Source organism: Paramormyrops kingsleyae, chromosome 12 (genome assembly GCF_048594095.1).
Source record: "Paramormyrops kingsleyae isolate MSU_618 chromosome 12, PKINGS_0.4, whole genome shotgun sequence".
NCBI lineage: Eukaryota > Metazoa > Chordata > Actinopteri > Osteoglossiformes > Mormyridae > Paramormyrops > Paramormyrops kingsleyae.
The window spans coordinates 20,866,207-20,889,469 of NC_132808.1; the positions used below are offsets into that span (position 1 = coordinate 20,866,207).

Genomic DNA, 23,263 nt, shown 5'->3' on the forward strand with positions numbered 1-23,263 from the left:
AAAATACAAGACTTTTAGCATTTTTACTTTTTTGATTGCATTCACAGATTTTTGTGGGGACCTGAAAAATGGTCCCCATAATGTGATATACACATAATCCACACACACACACACACACACACACACACACACACTGCATAACTGTGTGCAGTCCCATCTTGCTCTCCTTTGAGACAAACACACAGGAGCAGATAGAAACCACAGGTTTAAGTTGGATTCACCCCATTCATGTAACACCCCTGGGGCATTTCAGGGGGTTAGGGGCCTGGCACAAAGGCCAAACAGATGCTTCATAGACTCCTCTAGTTGCTTGGACCCACTTCCTTTACAATCTAATTGGTTCTCTCTTTGAACCAATCATTTTTCGTTCTGCCCTCTGAACATTTATGTGTAAGTAAAACTCCCACGAGCCAAACTGACATGTGACCTGATTTGCTGAGAAAGAGACTTGAACCAGCAACCTTCCACTCACGAGCACAGATGCCTAACCCACCGAGCCACACATGCAGCAGAGTCGACCCCCAACTGCTTTCGTTCTCCTTGCCGGGTCCCAAGGGGCCAAGCTGCCTGGGGACCAGTGCATTGGCGTGTTAACAAGCAAGCAGGTTCTGCCACAGCATGGTGGGCTAAAATTCATTTCTGGTGGACGCAGGGAGCACGACACAAGGGAGGCAGTCTGGAAAATAAAGCCTGCCGCAGGCCAAACCTGCCGTCGGCAAATGTGCAAAGCTTACAAACCCAAGACGAACCAAAAAAAAAGAAAATAAAAACATTCTTCCAGCGAGGTGTGAACGGCCTCCCTTGCCCTGACCTGGTGCCCGTAGAACGTTCCGGAGTCGTGCTCAAGCTGCGTCATGGTTCAGCCTATGTTTATTTCCTGCACGCAACATCCATCTGTCTCCAAGCTCCATGCTGGGGGACCAATCGTATGGCGCACATCTGCCATTTGAAAGTGACTGGCTGCTCCGTTTGTTCGCCCCGGTTAATGTTGCTTGACGCTCATGGCGGCCGGGGGGGGGGCAGATCCCTTTATAATCATGCCATTTGACCCTGGCTATCAACAAAAATGGGGACAGGACAGCAAAGAAAATGTTAAGCTATGCTAGCCTATCATGACCGCCCCCCCCAAGAGTCACTGGATCCATTTGGCCACCAGTCTTCTCAGTTTCAAAGCTGCAAGATCCTCATGATAATCATACTTAGAAGGATAGAGAAAGATTAGATATTCATATTAAATGCCTCTGAGGACTTCGGAAAAATGGATCCCCTACTGGATTAGATAACACTAACAAGTCATACAGAAACAGCATCAATCCCACAGCCGAGGTTCGCTGAAGGAGCAATACCATGACAGCTAGCACTGGAGTGGTATCTCTTAATGAACTTGAGGATAAGAAATATGGTGCCGGAAACACGGCTAAGAGAGTGCTCTGTGCTTGAGTGAGAGAAAGAAGTCTCTTAACTGAAGGACATTTCTCAGAAATCGGTGGAGACGACAAACTGAACCCCCCAACTTGGCCAAATAAGGTGCTGAATAGGGACGTGCAAAATTCTGTACGGAATGTTAGCGTAACCCAATGTGGCAATGAAGCCCACTGGAGGACAAGTCACTGGTGGGGAAAGAAGCAAGGGGGGGAGGTCTATCCAAGGCCAGGGATTAAGGAGATGCGAGAAAAAGGCAACCCCATCATGATGCTCTTCACCAACCACCAACCCTTCACAGTCAAGGGCGTGACAACTCAGGCTCCACAGTGTCTGGCTTGAGGCGTCTTTGCATGAGCTTCCCTCTTCATTCGGAACCTTCCCAGCACACGCCCCCACCGCCCCCCCCCCCCCCCAGGGGGCTCCAAAACACAAGGCCCCCCCCCCCTGCACATACATGGCATGCCTGACCCCGATTTGCAGCCATTACATGGTTCCATGGTCTTAAATGACATAATTAGCGTGTCTGTCCCCTTGATGGGTGTCAGCACGTGCTACGAAAGTGCTGTGGACACTGAGACTCGGGCAGATCGAGAGGCGACACATTCCGACCACCGCTAGCCGTCGGCAACGACCCGGGAATCTGGGACATGGCGGACGGGGTCACCGAATACTCTTGAACTTGACATGGGGGGGGGGGGTTATACGGGTAAGATTCACCCTGTGACCTGCCCGCTTGTGGATAATCCGAGCACCAAAGTGTGGTATCAGTGCTCATGGGGGCCGGCAGGAATGTTCAACGAGAGACAGGAGGGACCGGCAGAGCTCAAGCGCAAACCGGATCCCTGATCTATGCAGTTACATCAACGTTGTCCATCACAAAACGCGGCCTAGACAGCATTGCGACTGCCCAGCCAGCTGGAGGCGTCGGCCAGGTTGGGGGTGGGGGGGGGAGTGTCACCTGACACATGGCAGGCTGGCACCTGTGTGTCTCATTCTGATCACACTGGTTTTCATCCCCCCCACCATATGGGTCTGTAACACTATCCCCACGGATCACATTACGCACCCTTAGCCCCCTCAAACTGCCAAGGTGATGTGAAGTCTCCTTCCCCACCTCTGAGAATGTCATGGATCCTGCTTTGAACAGACCCCTGTCTAAGGTACTTGTGTGTCTGTGACATGGATGTGTTGCACTTGGAATCAGGTTGGCCTCTGTCGTAATACAGGGAGATTTGGTGGCAGTGTCACTAGAAGATAATCCCTGTTGTCACCATCCCTATCAAACATGCATACCTTTGTCTGGACATCATACCGACTGTCCAACTAAACTGAAAGTCCACAGGTTTTACCCATCAAAGCTAATATAAATGTACTTTGACAACATCTATACTCAAGAGCTAAGTATTTATCTGTTTTGCTCTCTAGATCCGCTTGTCTACAGGTATTCCAGACCGTAGGTTAAAAATGCATCCAGCACTTAGTGGGGGGGATATGGGTTTAGGGACACACCTGGACAGATGAGTCATTGTCAGGGACACTGTGGTGAGGGAACACTTATACAGATGAGTCATAATCAGGGACATTGTGGTGAGGGACACATTTGGACAGATGAGTCATAGTCAGGGACATTGTAGTGAGGGACACATTTGAACAGATGAGTCATAGTCAGGGACATTGTGGTGAGGGACACATTTGGACAGATGAGTCATAATCAGGGACATTGTGGTGAGGGACACATTTGGACAGATGAGTCATACAGTAGTCAGGGACATTGTAGTGAGGGACACATTTGAACAGATGAGTCATAGTCAGGGACATTGTGGTGAGGGACACATTTGGACAGATGAGTCATAGTCAGGGACATTGTGGTGAGGGACACATTTGGACAGATGAGTCATAGTCAGGGACATCGTGGTGAGGGACACATTTGGACAGATGAGTCATAGTCAGGGACATTGTGGAGAAACAGGGATTCTGGGGGTAGGATCATTCTCATTGATTGAGGCGTCCAACAGCTAATCAGACATTTCTGCTGGCTGACTTTTATGTTAATGAGCAGGTCTTCCCATTCACTTATTTGCGTAAAAAGGCAGCACAAATCAATTTAGTTCACCTCACCCCCCCCCCCCATCCCTTTCAATGTCACCATTTTGCCATGACTGCCAGTGTAAACATTTTCTTTCTCTAGGAACAATTAATCTTTGTCACATGCAAGACGGAGTGAGACGCTCAGACAAAAAGCCTCCCACTGTGATCTGTGAGGCCTCTTCAGAACCATCCGGAAACACATTCATGGCTTTGGAAAAGAATGGGCTTTGCGGCGTCCTGGGTTTGGGCTAATTAAACAGTATTTGTGTTGGCATTTGAGCAACACCAATATTGAACCAAGGTTCTGGAAATGTTCGGAGGTATCAGGCAATGATCCGATTCGGAGGCGGGAGAAAGTGCCAGAACGAAGCTCTCTGGACTTCCTACTTTAACTCTGGAGGTGCATCTCGAGCCCTTGCGTGACCGATGACATACATCAATGATGGCTTTTTCAAAGGTCAAAGTTCAAGAAGCACGTTAATCAGACGGACTGATGTCCAGCCCAGTTCTGTTTCAGATTCTGAGCATTGCGAACGGCAAAGATCGCATACGCGCTTTACAGTGCCTCCTGTACGCCTCCTTTACATCTTGTAATTCAAAATGCAAATTTTACGACTGATTTATATTTGCTTTAAAATGCATGACGATTTATACATTATGGGACGTTTCAAACTAATTGCTTCTCCCAAAAGAAAAATGCGCAATCGCATTGACATTAGCGACACTGACAGGTCACAGAAAATAAAGTGAGCATTGGAGGGGGCTCGGGAAAAGCCCAGGAGGAGACTGAATGGAGAGGGGGGGTCACAGGAGGGGCTGTGTCTGGTTCTGATATTGTATAATGTACAGTGCTGTCAAGGATCCTAAAAGCATGTAGCAAGACGTGAAGAACCTTCACTTTGCTGTTCATCACATGGAAACAGAGACGCACTCCATCCGTCTTTCATACCCCCTTATCTGGCACACAGACCAACGCTGGAAACGGCGCTACCAACAGAGCCATCACAACACCCAAGAGATATATTTATATGTTTAATACTTAATATTTCATTTTAGCTGTGGTTGATGTGTTTCTTATTTTGCCTGACACTGCCTGACGGTCAAAAAGTTGGAATTTACTGATCTGAGACGGGTCCTCCAGAGATGACAGCTGCGACACTGTAAACATTGCTTTATGATAGTACTTTGACTTGGGAACACCCTGAAGTCTCGAAGGCGTAGTAAAAGGCAACCAGAAGGGAGCCATTTCTGCACTAATTGCCACGGGGACCTCGACGGTTAGCTTGTGTCATAACAATTGTGCCTCTAAATCTCTCCTCCCAGCTCCTTCCCCAATTGGACGACGTGGCATGTGCATGTCAGCTGGGCTTCTCTGGCTGATGTGGGGGCCTTCTTGGGACATTTCAGAGAGTAAAAGTCCAGACTGGGATTTTGTTCCAACCAACCAGTTGAGTACTCTGTGACTCTTTATGCTCAACTGGTTGGTTGAAACAAAATCCTGGTCTGGATTTTTACTCTCTGGACCTGAATTACCCAACTCTGGTGGTGTATCACTCGACCAAACGTTACCATGGGGGAACCCAAAGTCCAGGGCCGAATTTTAATTCCAGGCCCGGCTGGCCAGACTTGGTGTGTGGCTCAACAGGTTAGAACATTGTGCTTGGGATCAGAAGGTCGCTGGTTCAAATCCCAGGGTTGGCTGAGTGATTTCACTGTAGGGCTAATGAGCAAGGCCATTATTGCTCCAAGGACTGTCTGACCCAGCCTTCAAAACTGCATGTTGCTTCAGATAAAAGCACCTGCTGAATAAAGAAAATATACTATACTGTATGTTTCATATATATATATATATATATACTATATGCCCTGGTGTGACCTTATCAGTGACAATGAACACTAATCAATGATGACGCAGAAAACCCAGCCTCATGAACTTTGGCTTCCGGGCGATATTGAACATCAGCAATCATTCTCGTTGGGCAGCCTGACCAGAGTGGCTAGTCTGTCCCATTCAGGAGCCTGTTCTGACCGTGAGAGATTCAAAGTGGAGCTACGGGTTAAAAACCTTACACACACATCAACAGAGTGACTCCATTACCGTGGCTATTAAATAAGCCAAACTGACTTTAAGCTATCATAATACATAAAGTATCCATTACGTTGTGAGAAGCTAGCATAAACACTGCAGCGATGTGGTCCGCTCTTGTATGAATCAACAAATCGCTTCCACATCTCCCCGCTGGAGTCGTGCCAAGCCGATCGCATAGTCATTCACATCCCGCAGCGCCGTGCTACACTTGACACCACAAAAGGCTGCGTGTTGACATCGCACATTCCGACATACACCTGCAGGGCAACAGAGGGCTTTTGGAAACATCTTCAGAAGGTTTTTGTTTCAGATCATTTTGCTCCTGACTAAAGAAAGGGAAGAAAAGTCACAGCTGAAGAACTTTTTTTTGTAGATCAGTACTTGGCATGACAGTCAATGGCTTCAGTAGTGTATGTAATGACGCTGTGAATGAAATTTAGCTACGCTCATTAGCGTACATGTATAGAAAGGCCAGAGGAGGCTTTGGAGAGAAGAGGAGTTTCTTGGAGACATGGACCATAGAACTGACTGCAGCTCAGTGATTCTCCTACCACCCCAAGCAAGCTAAGCTCCCCCCGAGCTAACGGAAAGCTTCAGAAAATCCTGACCCCCCCCCCCCCCCGATTTTCACGTTTCTTAAGAACAGGTTTTTAACAATAAACTATATATTTTAAATGATTGTGCGCAACCGCATACATTGCAGCTAATTCAATGTGATTACAATGATTTCATTTTTAATTGCTAAAAACTTCACTTTAGAATGATGTTGAAATTGCAAATACAGTAAAGCTATGGTCTATTTGCTGTGTGATTTTTAATTCCTTATAGTACATGGGAACGATTAGTCATCATCTGTGTTCGTGAAATAGCAACGAACCGTTACTAACTGTCACAAGATGTATAAATAAGTAAGTTGACTCCTAATCATGAGCGCAGGAAGCGTTTTAACGACTCATGGGATTTCGCAATGATGAGGAATACAGGTCTGAAACGTAAATATTTCGGTATTTCACATACAGAAAAAAATTACATTTTTGTAACACTGTGTATAGCTACACCACTGTCTACACCTATGGCAGTGCACAACATCTGTACTCAAGAGTTAAGTATTTATCTGTTTTGCTGGAAGCAAGCTGGGAACTGACAGCTCCTTCCTACAAGCAGAGAACGCAATCGGCTCCCCCAGGAGGTCATTTTGGAACTAGAGCCACACGCACACATGCAACAAGTGGGACAGAAATGGGGGAGGAGCCCTACAAACGAAACCAAATAAACAAACACAATTACCGAGAACATTTCTTCTACTCGAGTAGTAAACACATGTCAAAGCATACCATCGGAGCCCATTTCTCATGTTTACTCGTATGCTCCGATAGCAATTGGAATTAAAGCAGGGTGGGGTGGCTCTGAGGCAAGGGATCCGTCCCAGCAATCGGAAGGTTGCTGGTTCGAATCCCATGAATGCCAAGAGTGATCCTACTCCACTGAACCCTTGAGCAAGGCCCTTAACCTGCAATTGCTTCATCCCTTGGTATGATGTTAATCTACATCCAGCCCTATAAGTAGGTCCTCCAACTTACAGGGAACATTTGGGGGTTGGTGGCAGGATTGGCACTCCAGTCACTGGGGGGGAAAACTCACAATGTTCCATTTGGACTAGTGTGGTGTTGAGGTATCACCTGCCACGTGGCTGCACTCAGGACTCTCACCTCATCCCTGGGGTGGTTTGTCTTGTGGTGGGTGCAGCAATGCACTGCAATCAGCGCATGTTCCTTACCTTAAGCTGAAACTGCAGACTAACTGTGAAGTAAACGGAGCAACAATCTGTATTTTAATAGACCATCAGGTATGAGGGGGGGGGGGGCACCATTTAATTAGGCCACACGTTCGCCTTACTAAGCAACTAAGCAACACAAAAAATAAAGCACATTCTCTGTGTAAGCCAATCACGCCGTCCCCTCACTTCCACAGCTCTGCCGCAGAATCAGACGGCGTATTGAGAGGAAGACTGTCCCCATCCAAACAACTACCTCTTTACCAGACTGAGGTCCAGAAAGCGCTTCAGCAGTGTCAGTCAGAACTGAGGGGCTTAGAAGGAGCTTCTACCCTCACGCCACCAGATTACTCAACACTTAATTGACAGTTATAATTTAACACTTACTCGATCCTTACTACTACACTGTGCACTTTACCTCTGATTTTCCATTTTTTTTCCCTTTTTCTTTCTTTTTAGTATAGCTTTACTGGCCCCTATTTATTACACATTTGTTATACTGTTAGTTTTGTGTTTTATTGAATTTACTATTCTTTATTAAGCAGAGTTGACCACCTTGCATATCACTGCAGGTTACGGTATGACAAATAATACCCTTGAATCTTCCCAGAATCCTTGTTGCCCTGTGCTCGCGCATAAATTTGCAGCTCATAAAACATGCACAGAATTCTAACACTGCCCCAAGGCTATACATTTATGTAAATGTCTGTAAATCTGTCAGCGTTGATACGATTAAAACTGCGATCAAATGATCGAGTGCAGACCAGCATAGAAAAATACGAACAGAAGTTGGCACGGATGGTAAAAGAAAAAGCTAACGGAGAAACTGAATCGGTTCTGATAAATGAAAGCGCTGACTCGTGTCTCACTTTATGATTTAAAAAGACAGCAGCCGACCTGAGTGAGATGATTCTGGTTTGTGTTGCGGCCATAATTTCACAATATTTATAGCAGTTAAAAAAATAAACGTGCGGCAGAAGGAGTTATTAAGTCTGAGATGCTGGTTCATTAGGTCACGTCCTTTCACCAGAACTGATCAAATACGAAAAATCATAAATTACAAATGGCTTACAAATTGAGCAAAAAGGCCCGTTCAAGGGCGCCTGTTTGGTCTCACACGGACGCCACGAGGCCAAACCCTCATTAGAGGCAAAGGCTGGGTGGCTAATTTTCCAAGGAGCGACTGTGAAGTTTCACTCATCGCCGGCGAAAACCACACAGCAGCGACATTAAAGCGCTGAAAGTAAAAGTGGACCCAGATTGGGGAGGGACTTTAGCCCACACAGAAACTACCCAACCTCCTGTGCAATAAGCATTGGAACAGACAAAAGTCATAGCTTCGGGAGAACAAATTCCAGCTGTACTGTGCCTCTGACATATAATTAAAGTTTGTATAGATGTAGAGTGTAGAGACAGCTTGGGGCCTCTGAAGATTATGATCTGGGACCTGATCTCACAACCTACCCAACAGCCCCTATAGTCACGGCCGTAGATAGATATTTTGGGCCCTCTGACATAATGTCACCTCAGGCCCCCCCATGGTAGAATTTGGAGCCCCTCGAATCTGCCAGGGTATCCATGCCCCTCCAATGTGCCTGCCCATAGCCTTACTCAGCCGCACAGCTCAGCCGCTGTACCGTCTGTAAATGTGCGAGGTCCGATTCTGCAGAGGTGAATATGCAGGTCGAGCCATTCTGGGCTTGAACTCACCGGGTCGTCAGGCTTGTGTCCCCCTAGAGGCTCGGTGGCTGTCTCCTCGGGGAGGGGGTCCCGGCGGATCAGTGTGAACTCCCTCAGGAACACCTTCCGATCACTGGCCTCTGCCCCCACCTGGGACAGGACAGCACAAATCACAAAGCAAGTCATTTAACTAGGAAAACACACATTCACACACATAAACATACAAATAACATGAACGTCACAATAAATGCTACAAAGTAGCCTAAGTCAATGTTCCAGTGAAATAAATTTATATTGCATAATTAACTGTGACAAATATGATGTTCCCACAGAATTATTTCATCCATCCATCCATTGATACCTTTTCAATAATCTCTTCTCATAACAGGATCACAGTATTGCTTGCCTGACAAAAGAATAGGGTATGAATCAGGGTACTCCCTGAGTGGGTCATTGGCTCCTTTGTATAGCTGCATCAGTGGCATCAAAACACTATCAGATTTTGTAGAAAGAGTTTTTTCATGTAAATGAATGATTTAACTGGTTTATCAAAAATGTTCAATTGTTCTACAAATCTCTTAGCATTCACCAAAAAAAGAAAACATTCACAGGAAATTCAGCTGACTGATTTTCCTGTATTTGTGATCGGGCCCTCAGTTCTGCAATTCCCATTCTTTTGCAGTCATGAGGCATACAGCATTAAAGACTGGCCCAGAGACTGCAGCTAACTGTCGCCAAGTCAGCAGGGATGCACAAACTACAGAACCTGCACCTTTCGCCATTTCCTGCGGGTCATAAAGACCCCGCCGAGGGTGAGGTTGACCGTCAGCCACAGAGGGTCAGAGTCGGGATGGTTCAGGGGCAAAAAACAGGTCCCTCTCTGCTAGGCGACGCTTGCAAAACACACACTGCCCAACTGTGGGAACGGCCATTCAGCCAGCGCTAAATGTGACAAGTGAAATCTGCAATAATTCCCCAGACCGAGCAGCGCTGACGGCAACCAAAGCATGCTCGCTCTTCATCAGCCACATCTGAATAAACAGATCGCCGTTCTGATAAACTCCCAAGGGGCACGTAAAAGGCTGCAGGATGGGGTGGACAGTGGCCTAGAGCACATGCTGGGTAAAAAAAGCACAACCCTATGCACTGTAACTCCAGAATCTTCTGCTGCCTCATTAGTCAGGGCTGTGGTCCCCTCTCCCGAGACACACTCAGCTCCCTAATGCCCTGGCTTAGCTCTGATTAGCTTAAGTCAATACCGGTGAGAAAGCCACCACACAACCCCACCGAAAACACCTCATAATATGGCAACATCACCGTGGAGACATTCCCCAACCAAGCCCATCAAATCTGACATGCGAGCTGGAGAGCTACTGGGCACACGGGTGGGACAGCGTCAACCCCGAAAAAAGCCCCAAAAACTGGACAGGCATTTCTCATTAATGCTGGCGTGAGTAACGACGTGGGCGTTAGCCTGAATATAACAGGCCTCCTCTGTCCAGCCATTCCACAGTTACGCTTTTTCCACTTGCAGATTAATTCCAGTCCTAATCCAGCTCCGTTTCAGCCTATTTGAAACTTAATTCCAGAGCCACAACAGCACATAAAAATGAAATAACAGATCGAATTAAGCAGCCCCCGTTCCAGTATGGAACCACAGCCAATTCTTGCCCACTACAGCCACCACCTCACATCAAGCGAGTCACTTTCAGCTTTCGCTTGTCAACCGAGAGCTCACACTGGCTGCGATCAAAGATTTATATTTCTCCCCCACCCCCAAAGTGACCTATAGGTCTGAGCAAATAATAATAGCATTTATATAACGAACAGATAGCATCAACACAAATACATCATCGGTAAGTACAGCTAATGTCCAGAAGATGTGAGAAGCAAAATTATTACTCAGAAATAATGCAGAGAAGCTAAGAGATAGATTAACAGGACTGGGCTTGTAGCCGATGCTACTGCAGTTATTGTCCTTGGGGGGGGGGGGTCTGGAGCTGAAGTCTTGCCACCGGCTACCCCCCTGGTGAGTCCCCGGGGAGGGGGGGCTGAATGTGGGCAGTATTTGGCAACGCATGGGGTCATGAAAGGTGCCTTAGGGGTGAGTTTCACACCAGTGCGCCAAGCGAAACTGGGGCTGAACTACAAGCTTCACAAAGACTAAGGAGCAGAATGTTTGTCAACTAAATACTAAAACATCAAAATTCAAGTTTAAAATACGCAGAACAGTTGGTTCTTTTCAGAAAGTCTGGTTTAACTTCCATTATCATAATTTCAAGCTCTAGAACTGGTGTAGCATTTCACTTTAATGATTATTCAAACATTTCAGATTAAACCAGATGCCAACCATGCCTTAGAGATGTTCTGAGCACAAAATAAATGAACAGTGTGGACTCTTGGATTATCGAATGTTATATATTATCATACAGTGAATTTATGTTATTCAGTGGTGCCTGTTTGAACAAAGGTGAATGAGACTTTTGGCAGGAATCGGGTCCACATGATCGAAGGGCCCCATCGTGGAACATTCTTGTCTTCTATGTGATACCACAGCCACACCACGCCATGCCGTTTCTTAGCAAGGTGTTTTCAAACACCAGTCTACATTAATCGCTCTGAATTCGACACAGCTCAGGCCTTGCAATTAGCGCTGATCCTACACGCCTTGCAGTTAGCTGCTTCCAAACCCATCTACTCAACTGAATACACTGTGAAAGATCTTGAACCCCGTGAAGAGGAAAAACACTGCGGTTATAGGCGTGATGAAAACTTAAAAACTGACCATAGCGCAAAGCAGAATGTTTGTTCTGGAGGCACTGGGATTGTTTAGTGTTTTTTCTAGCTGCCTGGCACATTTAAATGCACAATGGAGCATTTCCCAGCATTCCAGCGTCGAACACACTCAGCGCTCATTTCATATGCGACGGCTTACCGTCAACTCAGATATGATGAACAATATAACTGCAATCTTCACACCTTTAGTGGATTTTACCATGCTTTGTATCTGTGCTATCTCAAAACTGCAACCACTATTAACGGGTCATCCCTGTGAAACCAGGCCGAACCAAGACTCTGGTCAATGCTCTGAGCTAATTTAATGTTCTTTCCATCTCTTATGGGGAAACTGTAATTTATTTATCCTTCCAAGTTGTGTTTAATAGAAACAGCACAGTTGGGGGTCTTTATTCTGCAAATGGTCTTAAGATGTTAGCATGGTCCTCCAGCATAGGCGTTCAGCCTACAGGGCCACAGCTCATTGCCCAAGTATGAGCAAATAGTTGCCCCATCCGTACACCATCACCCGCCCTCATAATCAGGCTCAAACTTGTAGTGGGGTATTCCAGGAGCCTCATCAAAAGATGAGGTCTCTGACCTCAGAAACATCTGGGATGCTTATAGGGGTTGTTGACCCTCATCACTGGGAATTATAAAGCAAGGGTTGATGGGTAATCCAACCTTGAAGATCCACCATGAAAGCTGTCAGGCCTTCACTCAAAGCCACCCCACGATGCACTGAGCCACGGCTGCTCTGCGCACCGCATGCCGTGAGCATGTGCGAGTGATATGGAATGAAGCACCGTGCCAATCCCTTGCAAAAGACTCAAGTTTCAAAGCATGTGGGAGAGATGGGGGTGGGGGTGGGGGTGGGGGTGAGGGTGGGGGTGGGGGTGCGGGAGGAGAAGTGAACCCAGGACAGCGTGGCCTTTCAGGGCCCAGAACCAGCAGTAATAACACCAACCTGATATCATAATTGGGCCTTCCTGGGAGGAGGTGCCAGCTTCTAGTTTTGGTGGAAATTACGAAGGGAGGCACAAACTGGAGCATCTATTTCAGGCTTTTGCTACTTTGACGAGTAAGATCCCTCCTGCTGTTTTGATAAGGCCTGGCTTTGAGCTTCACCAGCCCCCTGTGAGCCTGGGTTTACGAGGTCATCAAGACCTCAGCTGGCCTCCTCTTTTCTACACGTTTCCGAAGTAGAACTGAAAGAGGAAACGGCCTCATTATCACCCTCTCCATCCCACCGTGATGTTTCTCACCCGTGCTGAGGTCCCGCCTCGTACCCCACACAGTGCTCTCCTGGAGAACGTTCTACACAAATCAAAGAACACAAGCTCAGTGTTTATTAGTACTGCATTCGATATTTACTCGTTAGCAAAAAAAAAAAAAAAACAGACACGATCACCTAGGACTGATAAAGGAATACATCTTTGTGCTGTGACAGACACTTGGCTGGCCACGGGCAACACTACACCTTCTAGTTAAAACATCTCCTGGTTACAATTTGCACTTCAAGCAACGTGTCGGAGGAGATGCTGGTGGAGCTTACAAACGCACTGAAACACTCTTTTCAACGCTTTCTCTGATTCCTGACAGATTGTTTAGCCATCCGATATGTCCATTCATCCCGCAGAACCTTTCAAGATGCACCTTTTCGCCTCGCCAAATTTTTCCCTCTTTGCCCGCTGGGCCAGTCCCCAGAGAGCAGGTAAGCCCTTTCGCTCAGCGGAGAGGCCCTGATCCAGTCATGCCAGAGAGGGAGAGCGAGAGTGGGAGCGAGATCTAGCGATCCCTTGTTTAACGGCATTCAACTAAGAATGCTGTCATGGTGTCAGCACCCAGCCAGCAGATGTTCTCGTCATTTTGACCACTTTACGCAGTTATCATGGTGCCGTTAATGTTGCATCTGCATTCCTACATCATGTATAATTACCCAAACTTGCATATGCACTAAAATAGGACAGAGTTCCATCCAGCACATTGTCGTCAGTCATTATTCCGCATCTTGCAAGACCTTGAGCTTCCCTCTTCTTCTCTTGGCTCCATATTGGGTAACGTCTGTTCCGTATTTTTACCTCCCCTGTAACCTCCTATTGCAGTCAAAAACTCCTCACCCCTTAACATCTAAACGTGATGAACATATGACTTCGCTGACCAACCAATCAGGCCCCGTCCGAAGCCTCACCTATTCCTAAGCATCGGTGTATGTCAGGTACACAGGCAGTTAAATAGGCAGGGGGATTTGAAACTCATAACTAACTATGGGAAAAAACTTGCTCAATGGAAAGGCACTTAAAGAGGCAACGTCTACTACTGCCAATATCCATTAGACTACTTGTACCATGCAGCTCATTTATCTTTGGATGTTTACTGTCAGACATTCCTGGAGGGGCTTCACTCTGCAAACAGCTGCCCACCTTGGCATGCCTGGTATTCAATTCAAGAGGCGCAAAGGTCACACACCCGAATATCACCATGTCCGGAACTGCGGCCAACAAACGCATCTGATGATCAAACTTGGGGGTGGGTTCGCTCTCACTTTGGGTACAGTGTCCAAATATCAAAGGGCGAACAAGTCAAGCTGTCACCTGCCCGACGCGAGTCGCCAGCATTCACTGCATGAAAGCTAAATTCCCCCGATACATAAACAGTGCCATGGCAGTTGTTTAAACTGGAAGAAAAAGAGGAGAATGACTATTGGTGCAGCCCAACACATTAGCTTCAGTTTTGGCAGCTTGATGGCCTTTTTCCATTCAACAGCTTTAATGGGGGAAATTCCAAGCCCTACATTCTGCAGCTCAGTTTGTCCAGCAGAAAAAATATACCAAAAGTATATAAGAGTACAAAAGAGAAGAAATTCACGCAACTTTGAATCAGTTTCAAATATAAGAACTCGTGGACATAGGGGGAAATTAGCGGGAGAACTTTTTAAACTGGATTTGAGAAAGCACTGCTTTACAAAGTGTGTAGTTAGAGTATAGAATAGTCTTCCTGTTAGTGTAGTGCAAGCTAAAACCCTGGGTTCCTTTAAATCAGAGCTAGATAAGATTTTAACAACTCTGAGCTATTAGTTAAGTTCTCCCCAAATGAGCTTGATGGGCCGAATGGCCTCCTCTCGCTTGTAAATTTCTTATGTTCTTATGTTCAGTGCGGCTTTGAACACCTTTAGTGGCGTCGTCAGTGTGTGCCGCTGAGGTTAGTTCTGATGGAGATGCAAAGATATTCCTGAAAGACTCTTAAAGACACCAAATTGGGGTCTTACTTGAAGCAAAGTACAATTACAAAGAGTGGGAAAAGGAGGCCAGCGATTCAGTTTCTCCATGTGTGGTGTCGAGGATTTTTTTAAGGGTGAAACTGGTGTGAAATCAGTGTCCTACTGCAAAAGAATGTCATGCATCCCATAGTCAACCTTCATCATTAAGCAGTTGCTGAATGATGACACGACCGTGGGGAAACTGATTTGCTATGCCAGATTTTAATTTGCTTTCGCTGGTTCCGTAAGAGGTGAAAAAAAAATCACATTGTCAGTGAGGAGCAAACACTAAAGAGTGACCTCAGTAGGGATGAAAGTGAGGTTTATGAAGGTTAAGGTACAAGTCACACGATCCTTCACGGTTTCACATGTGCACAGCATTACACACAGAACGGCATGCAGGAGACTTAGATGCTGTTGAAAGCATTGACACTGTCGTACTGCTGCCAATGAGACCCTGCCAATCCCATCTTTCAGCCACTACCTTCAGGAGTGAAATATTGGACTATTAAAACAAGAACTTCAAGGTAGAGAGGCAGTTTCTTCTCCAGGGCTGTGGCCTTAATGGCAGCAGGCACGGATCTGCTGTGAAGGAGCAGCCACCTCCTGACAGGCCAATGCCTCTTTGCTTCAAACGCAACGTGAACTGCAACCCTCAGCTCATTATGTTACGCACCTGCACTGTGTTTATATGTCATCTTTGTTACACACTGCTTGCTGCACAATCATTCAGGAATCCAACTTTTTAATGTTGAATGTTGTCCTTTATTTAAGCAAATGCTTAGTCAAATCCCTTGTAAGTGTGACCTTACTCAGCCAATAAAAAAAGGACTGATTCAGATTCTGATTCCGATTTTGATTCAGATTCTGATTCTGATTATGCATGCTGGATTGTGTGTTTGGAATTCCACCTCTGGTTTTGTAGGGTGTCTGTGTGTGATTGACTGGTATCTTGGATGGATCCCAGCCTTGTGCCGCCAGGGAATTACTCTGGGTCCCCCGTCACCCTGACAAAGACAAATGGTTGGAGCAGTGGCATCAGAAGGAGTTTGACATGGGGGGGAGTGCAATGTATATCGTGACATCGCAGTGGGCAGGCATGCAATGCACACATGTGTAAGAATGTGATGTAAGAACATTTATCTAATAATTTGAAAATCCTGACTATTTAATCATTAATCATAAGGATCATAATGATATATCATTACATTAGTTTGTCTGATACAGGTATATGTTTTGTTCTTGTGCTCTGCATACTCAGCAAATTGGCCTCAGTAACACATGGATTCATAAGAAAATATTAGGAATGTGTTTTTAATATTTATTTTTTTTTGGGGAAGGTAGGTGGGGGGAGGGTGTCCCCCCCCCCCATCTCCCCCATCCCCTCATTTCAGATGCCCCTGGGTTTAAAATACATTTATAAAATTTCTGAATAGGAAATACAGACGCTCCTCTACTTGCGAACTTTCAACTTACGAACTTTCAGACATACGAACAAAGAGGACTGTAAGTCCAAATTGTGTTCATTGGGCTCCCGTTTCCTGTCGGCAACATCAGGTTTTTTTTCTGCGCGCCAATTCCTCCTAGTACGACTTCTGGCCGCTACTCCCGCCGTGTAGCAGCGTAGCGTGCGTACTCCCAGCATCCTAGTTCTTTGTACTCGTGTATACCCTTCAAATGATGTTGAATAACGACTTGCGGACATTTCAAGTTACGAACGGCCGTTCGGAACGCATCTCATTCGTAAGTAGAGGAGCGTCTGTATTTCAGATCTTTATTTTATTTTACTTTATGTAATTCCTGGAGTATGAAGCTGACAGAAGCTCAGTAACTGAGAAATGTGCTGAGTTACGGCAGGGGTAGGGAATCGCTAATGGCTGGTAGTTGTTGAGAATAACCAGTGAGAGACGAATGACTCTGGAATAACCCCAGGGAGCCTGGCTGGACCAGTGGCTTCTGGGAATCTATAGCATCATGTCCCACCGCGACCTCAGGCACGTTCAGGCTTTTGGTAGCTTTTGGCATTTCATAACACTGCATCATTCAATGACAGGGAAGCAGATGCCAGATTGAATGATACTTCTGGAGAGAGTTTCCCCATCAAACATAGTATAGGTCTCCTTGGACATTTCCCAGATCTTTTTGCATTTCCACCCTGTATCAGTCAGAGTTCTGTATGCTATGGACAAAATGCAGCAATATTCTGCTATCTGCTTCTGCCTACAAAACACAATTTATAGTTTTGCTCAGTGACAGTAATTTGCATGACTGATGACTTAATTGCTTGTCTTTAATTATGTGTTAAGACTTAAAGCTGAACCTAAAGCTATCGGTAACGTTTAACATTAATTGCACCTTCATATCGCATTCATAGAACATTCATAAGTAGTATCCTAACATACCTGAACAGTTTTAATATGCATTAATAAAAAAAAATACAGTTATACGATTAAAATGTTTCTTATCATATAATGTTTGTTTTTAATGTATGTTAAAGGGTTAGGGTGTATACTTGCATGCTTACGAATGTTCTATAAATGCATTATAAAGGCATTATGAAGGTGCAGTTAATGTAAAGAGTTACCAGGTTGTCTTTTTCTGAAGCTAAACATGAATATTTTGGAGATTACTGCCCCAACATGTACTATACAGAAATCTGGAGATCCACAATGCCATCATACTGTATATATACATATATCACCATCATATTCCTACCCCCTATTCAGGTCAAGGTCTCGGATGGGTGCAGCCTATACCAGGCAATACGGGTCACACACACCCACAATCATACACTACCAGCAATTTAGATACACCGATTAACGTAAGTGCATGTATTTGGACTGCAGGAGGAAACCGGGTAACCCAGATGAAACTCATATCACATGGGGAGAACATGCAAAGTCCACACATGGGGGGAGGTGAGATTTGAACTCCCAACTCTGGATGGGTGAGGCAACAGTGCTACCCCCAGGCAATCCCTGTATACATATACAGCACTCTTTTAAAAATATATGCGGTTGATACATGATCCGATGCACAGCCTGTGGGAGTCTTTACAGGCGTAGCTGAAGGTCTGGGGCACTGCCACCCTACTCGTTTCTTGACAGTGATAACTGGAAATGACTGGTTGTGGCTTTGGACTGGGATAAGATCATAAATACGTCTCTTGGAATTTCTTATACCCAAGCAAACTCTTCCATCAGGTCACACACTGCAAATATAATACATCTAGAAGCCTTGCACTCTGCTGAACTTGAGGGTCCCAATAGCATCTGTAACCCCTGACCACAAAATTATTACTCCACCTGATGAATGGCAATGTCAAATGCAGGGCTAACCATTCGGATTACACAGGATACATTGTTTTAAAAATATATTCCGTATTTAACAAGAAAGAAAAAAAATGCATGAAAAATATGACAGTTAAGGGCGTGGATTTACAAGTTGAAAGTTGCCCATTGTTGTGTTATAACCGACAAAAAAGAACCACTGCAGTATGGAAATACAGCACAAAAAAAAAAAACAGGGATGGACTGTAGGTTTATTTAGCCATGCAGTTCATGACAGACATGTGACGTTAGGGAGCAGATCGCTAACAACCAACCAACTACAGCAGCAGCCGTGTTAAAAAGTCTAGTCACATCTGAGAGCTCGCTAATGTTGGCGCTTATATCAACGCAAGATACGTCCCCGCTCAAGTCTGCATTCCAACAGGCTTCCTGTTTGCCCAGTAAGACCAGAAACCCTCTGGTTCCATGATGGGGACTGCCTTGTTACCCTCGGCCAACAGATGTTTTCCATCTTGGAACAAAAAGCCGTCGTTAACTCAAACCTTGGCCCTCCCTTGACCTCCCTGGTTCCCACAGCTGTTTGGTAGCTTCCCTATGCCCCCTGAGACCATCTTAGACACTGAATAAGCATTTTATTTATGTTACTGCACCGAGGAGATTCCTCATATGCTCAGAATTCAGACGCACAGCACGTCTCTCTACATCAGACATGACAATCATTGCGCCGTTACCACTGGTCAACAAAGTTCTCCGACACATTGATGAGTGATTATATGCAACAGATTTCATTGGCTGAATATTACTTGGTACATGCAGGCCCACATTCATAAGCAAGGAAATAAGAACAAGGAGCACTGGAGTGGAGAAGGATTTATAAGAAGCAGAGTTAAAAGCTCTTATGTCCCATTTAGACTAACTTTTACAGAGGACAAGCAGCCTGCCAATCATAAAATGGCAAGCCAGACATTCAACAGTTTCCATTCTCCGGCAACGACTGGTTTTAAATTTAATCCCTAATATTTAAGCGTAGCCTCTCAACAAGAGACGACAGCCCAGAGACCTGAGTAAGAAGCAATTTCTAATGCCAGTGCAGAAGAAGCGATATCCAGCCCGAACGCTTTCTCGACACGGCACAGATGTGAAACCCAAGACCCCCAGGCAGCTCGAAACGACTCCCAGAGGACCGATATTACGCGTTAATGAGGGTAAGCCAGAGGTGAGACCCGCAGGATCCCGCCTGAATCCCTGCCCAGCACGGAGCCGCTCTTCCCCGTCTGTGGGCACCGACTCTGCCCAGAAATGTACCGGGCCACCAGAGCAAATCCACGGGAATGCCATCTGCGTCACTCCCCAAGCTGGGCAAAACTCAGATGAGCAGATTCAGGCAGATGCTGTCGTTTCGGAGCGAGCCATTTAGGGGCTTGCCGGGCTACGAAGTAAGACTGTAAAAATGGATGCTGATACTCTTCTGGAACCGCACCAGCCTGTAGATGCCAATCATTCAGGTGTAATGGAAAGATGGCTGCTCATGAGGATCAAACTGAAAGAAGCGGCAAAGCGGCCTTACTGGATGGTACCATGATCAGGCTTTGGCGGGGGTGGGGGTGGGGGGGGGCAAAAAACAAGGTCGCATCCACCTTCCACAGAAGAAACATTTCTAACATGTTTGGTTAAAGTCATGGAGACGCCAAAAAAGCATAAGTTGTGAGGGAATCAAACCTGACACTAGGAATGCAGAGAGAGCAAGTCCAGCCAGGACCAGGGTGGTGAACCTCCCCCCTCCCCCCTCCCCCAGCACAGCACTTTCTAGACCAGGGGTCTCCAACTCCAGTCCTGGAGAGCTACTATCCAGTAGGTTTTCTGTCCCGCTTGGCTTCTGATGAGTGACACCTGTTCCTGGTATTTACCTGAGAACAGGTGTGGCTCATAAGTAGCCGGGTAGGATAGAAAACCTACTGGATGGTAGCTCTCCAGGACTGGAGTTGGAGACCCCTGGTCTAGACAGTAAAAAGGCAGTGAATGGCACATGTGCATTCCCTCCTTCTGAGAATAAGGGGAGGGGTCGATGTCACTTCCTGTGTATTTCAGAGCTATTGGGCGTAGGCAAAGCACAGTGAATGTGGTCCAAGCACAGTCTCAGCTTATCCATTGGCCTAACCTGAAGCCCTGCTTACCATCAGTTCTCGAGATTCCACTACCAATGGGCCCATCGTGAACAATTTATTGGGCAAATTGGTCCATCCTGCTGCATCCAGGTTCAGTCCAAGTTATTGATTCTTGGAGCACACAGAAAGTTACCAATTTTAGACCACAATCTCTATTCTGTTGGACAGGTGTGCTAAAGTGTTTTCATAGTCTTGCAAACCAGCCAGACATCAAAAGCTAAACAAACAACAAACAGCTGGAGATCCCTTATGGAAGAAAAATGGATTTGACTGAATTATAGCGCAAAGAGCAACCCAGGAACAGAGGCCCTTTAACGCTGTGGTCCTGGTTTCTCTGACCTCAGTTTTGTCTATCGCACAGCTTGTCCTTTCAAGCTGTGGATGACAACAAAATAGGCAGTCAGCTCTGACATAAATTGGCTTGGTTATGATTATCCACCCAGTTTACATCGTATATCACACCCACTTAGGACACAAATGCCATTTATTTTCCTGACAAACTCAGAGGCCCATGATGAATGGATGGTGGTTTGTTTTGGGCACGGCGTGCGTCCGGCCTGGAAACCGAGCGGCCAAAATTTGTTTTTGGACGGGGCCTCACAAGCAGAAGACTTCAGACAGCGAGGGGAAGGGACATTGACTCAATGCTAACTGAAAATTACATGAACCTCACAACAATCACAGAATGGTCGACATATCCACCCTAGAGTGCACGGGGTCACAGAGATCCCAACACAGGGTCCTTAGGAAGAGGATGCTGATGTCACATTCTAGAATGAGATGCAACTGGTTATGGATGTTTAGGACAGTGGCTTCACACCCTGTCCTGAGTCCTTGGAATGGTGACAGGGGTCTGAAAGGTCCCATAGTCTACAAGACTAAGAATCAGATTTGGCGTCATATTTCTCTGGTTATTCCACAGCCGAACGAGCATCTGACTGATTCGCCGTGCGGGCGCCAGGAATGCAGCAAGGGCAGCCCCAAAACTTTAATAATCTCTGTTGGTCTTGTTCCGTTTAAAGTGGTGTTGTGACCACGAGATGTGCCAAGTTTGAGATATTGGGGAAATTTCAGATGGGACAGGAAGACAAAGGCGGATTTCATTTCCACAACTGTACACATGTCAAACAACACGGACCCCTGTCAGTGGGGAAATGGGAGTCAGCCCTGGGGGGGGGAAACACAAAACACATTTTAGTGTTGGAGGGGTGGTATGCATTTTGAAGCATGTCTATATTGAAGCCCCTTTTAAGGCTTCCTCGAGGACGAACCTGAAATTCTCTTGAAGACCACATCTGTAATGAGAGCAGATTTTAGTCCCAGAACTCTCCGGTACGACATGGTAAATGCATCTGACTAATGGCTATGTCACGGCCTAAACACCTACAGGCTTTTCTGCTCATCCGAAGCCCACATTCTGGAAGAGTCACATTCATATCAGCCAGCATCTGAAATGTCATTTCATTATAAAAATAGCATGGCTGTTTCATACCCCACAAGCTGATTCTCGAGCCTGAGTATTTTTTTCTGTAAAACAATCATAAGGAATCACGTTTTTTTTTTTTTCAACTTTTCAGTATTAAAGGATCTAACCAAAGGAACAGCAGAACCTTGAATCATCAATGTCCGAGGGTGATTGCGTTGTAGAGACAGCAGCTGCATGTTCGGAGGTCGGTCCATCTGCTGCTGTTATGCACGCTGGGTGTCCCACCCCGTCCTGCATTTTTACTGCCGACCAGCTCGCCTCAATTATTCACACGCATACTGGACATTTTCCATGGCACAATTCGGGAGTCCCGCCAATGGCCGTGATAGCCCCCCTCCCCCAACCACACATACGTCCCCCTGGTCCACCCGAGCCCACCCTTCCAGCTGTAACCTCTCTTTGCCCACAAAAAGGAAGAAAATGGACAAGATATATGGGGCAAAAATACCCCACATGCACAAAAATGTGCCTCCCCCCATACACACGGTGAACGAGGTGATGAGAAAGGGGGTCTCTCCTATGCCAGGGGTCTCAATGAAGAGCCTCAAAAGTATTCACAATGTAAAAAAAAAAAATCATAACCGTAAATGGAGTTGGGGTGGGGGGGTGTCTTTCTGTTACTAGCACTGCTTGGTCCTCACAGCTAGCTGTGACAGTTACCCAGCATGCTTTGTGGGACTGGCACATAGAGACCTCCCAGGATCCCTGCAAATTAAACACGCATCCCTTAGAACAGGACACAGAACCAGCCTGACAGGTGCAACTTTTATTTAAAGCTCACATAGATGAAAAGTGTACTGTGAAAGAACCTCCTAATTAGCTTAAAACAAACAAACAAACAAAAAACAATCTAGTGAGAGTTACTCACATTCCATTACAGGGCCCACAAATTAGTTCCATAACTTTTGCTTAATTCTGTTCTTCAAAGCAATTTACCCCAAAAGATCAGCTGTGCAAAGTGCCGTCTCCTGAAAAATGTGAGATCGCTACCACATTCCTTTCTTTCAAATTGCTTGAAAGATTCAAAGTTCTACCACCCAATGGTCTGTATTTATCTCTGATGAATGGTTCTGCCTGAAGCTGCATCTCATTTGTAAGCACTTGATGTAAAATAGAGCTCTGCTAACTTACATTCTCATTCCACTTGTCTTGCTTTTAATTGGCTTTAATCGGTATGTTTTAACAGCAATTACATTCACGTCAATAGCACCATACAGTGTGGAGCCATTCCA

The 23,263-nt window shown here is 45.9% G+C and overlaps 1 protein-coding gene across 1 annotated transcript in view; it reads right to left on the reverse strand.

Moving 5' to 3' along the window:
* Positions 1-23,263, reverse strand: part of LOC111848713 (ADAMTS-like protein 1) — a 91,776-nt gene that overhangs the window by 47,129 nt on the left and 21,384 nt on the right. The window contains exon 2 of the mRNA XM_023820926.2: positions 9,087-9,206. Within this exon, the coding sequence (XP_023676694.2) occupies positions 9,087-9,206 (120 nt within the window). The remainder of the gene's footprint in view (positions 1-9,086; positions 9,207-23,263) is intronic.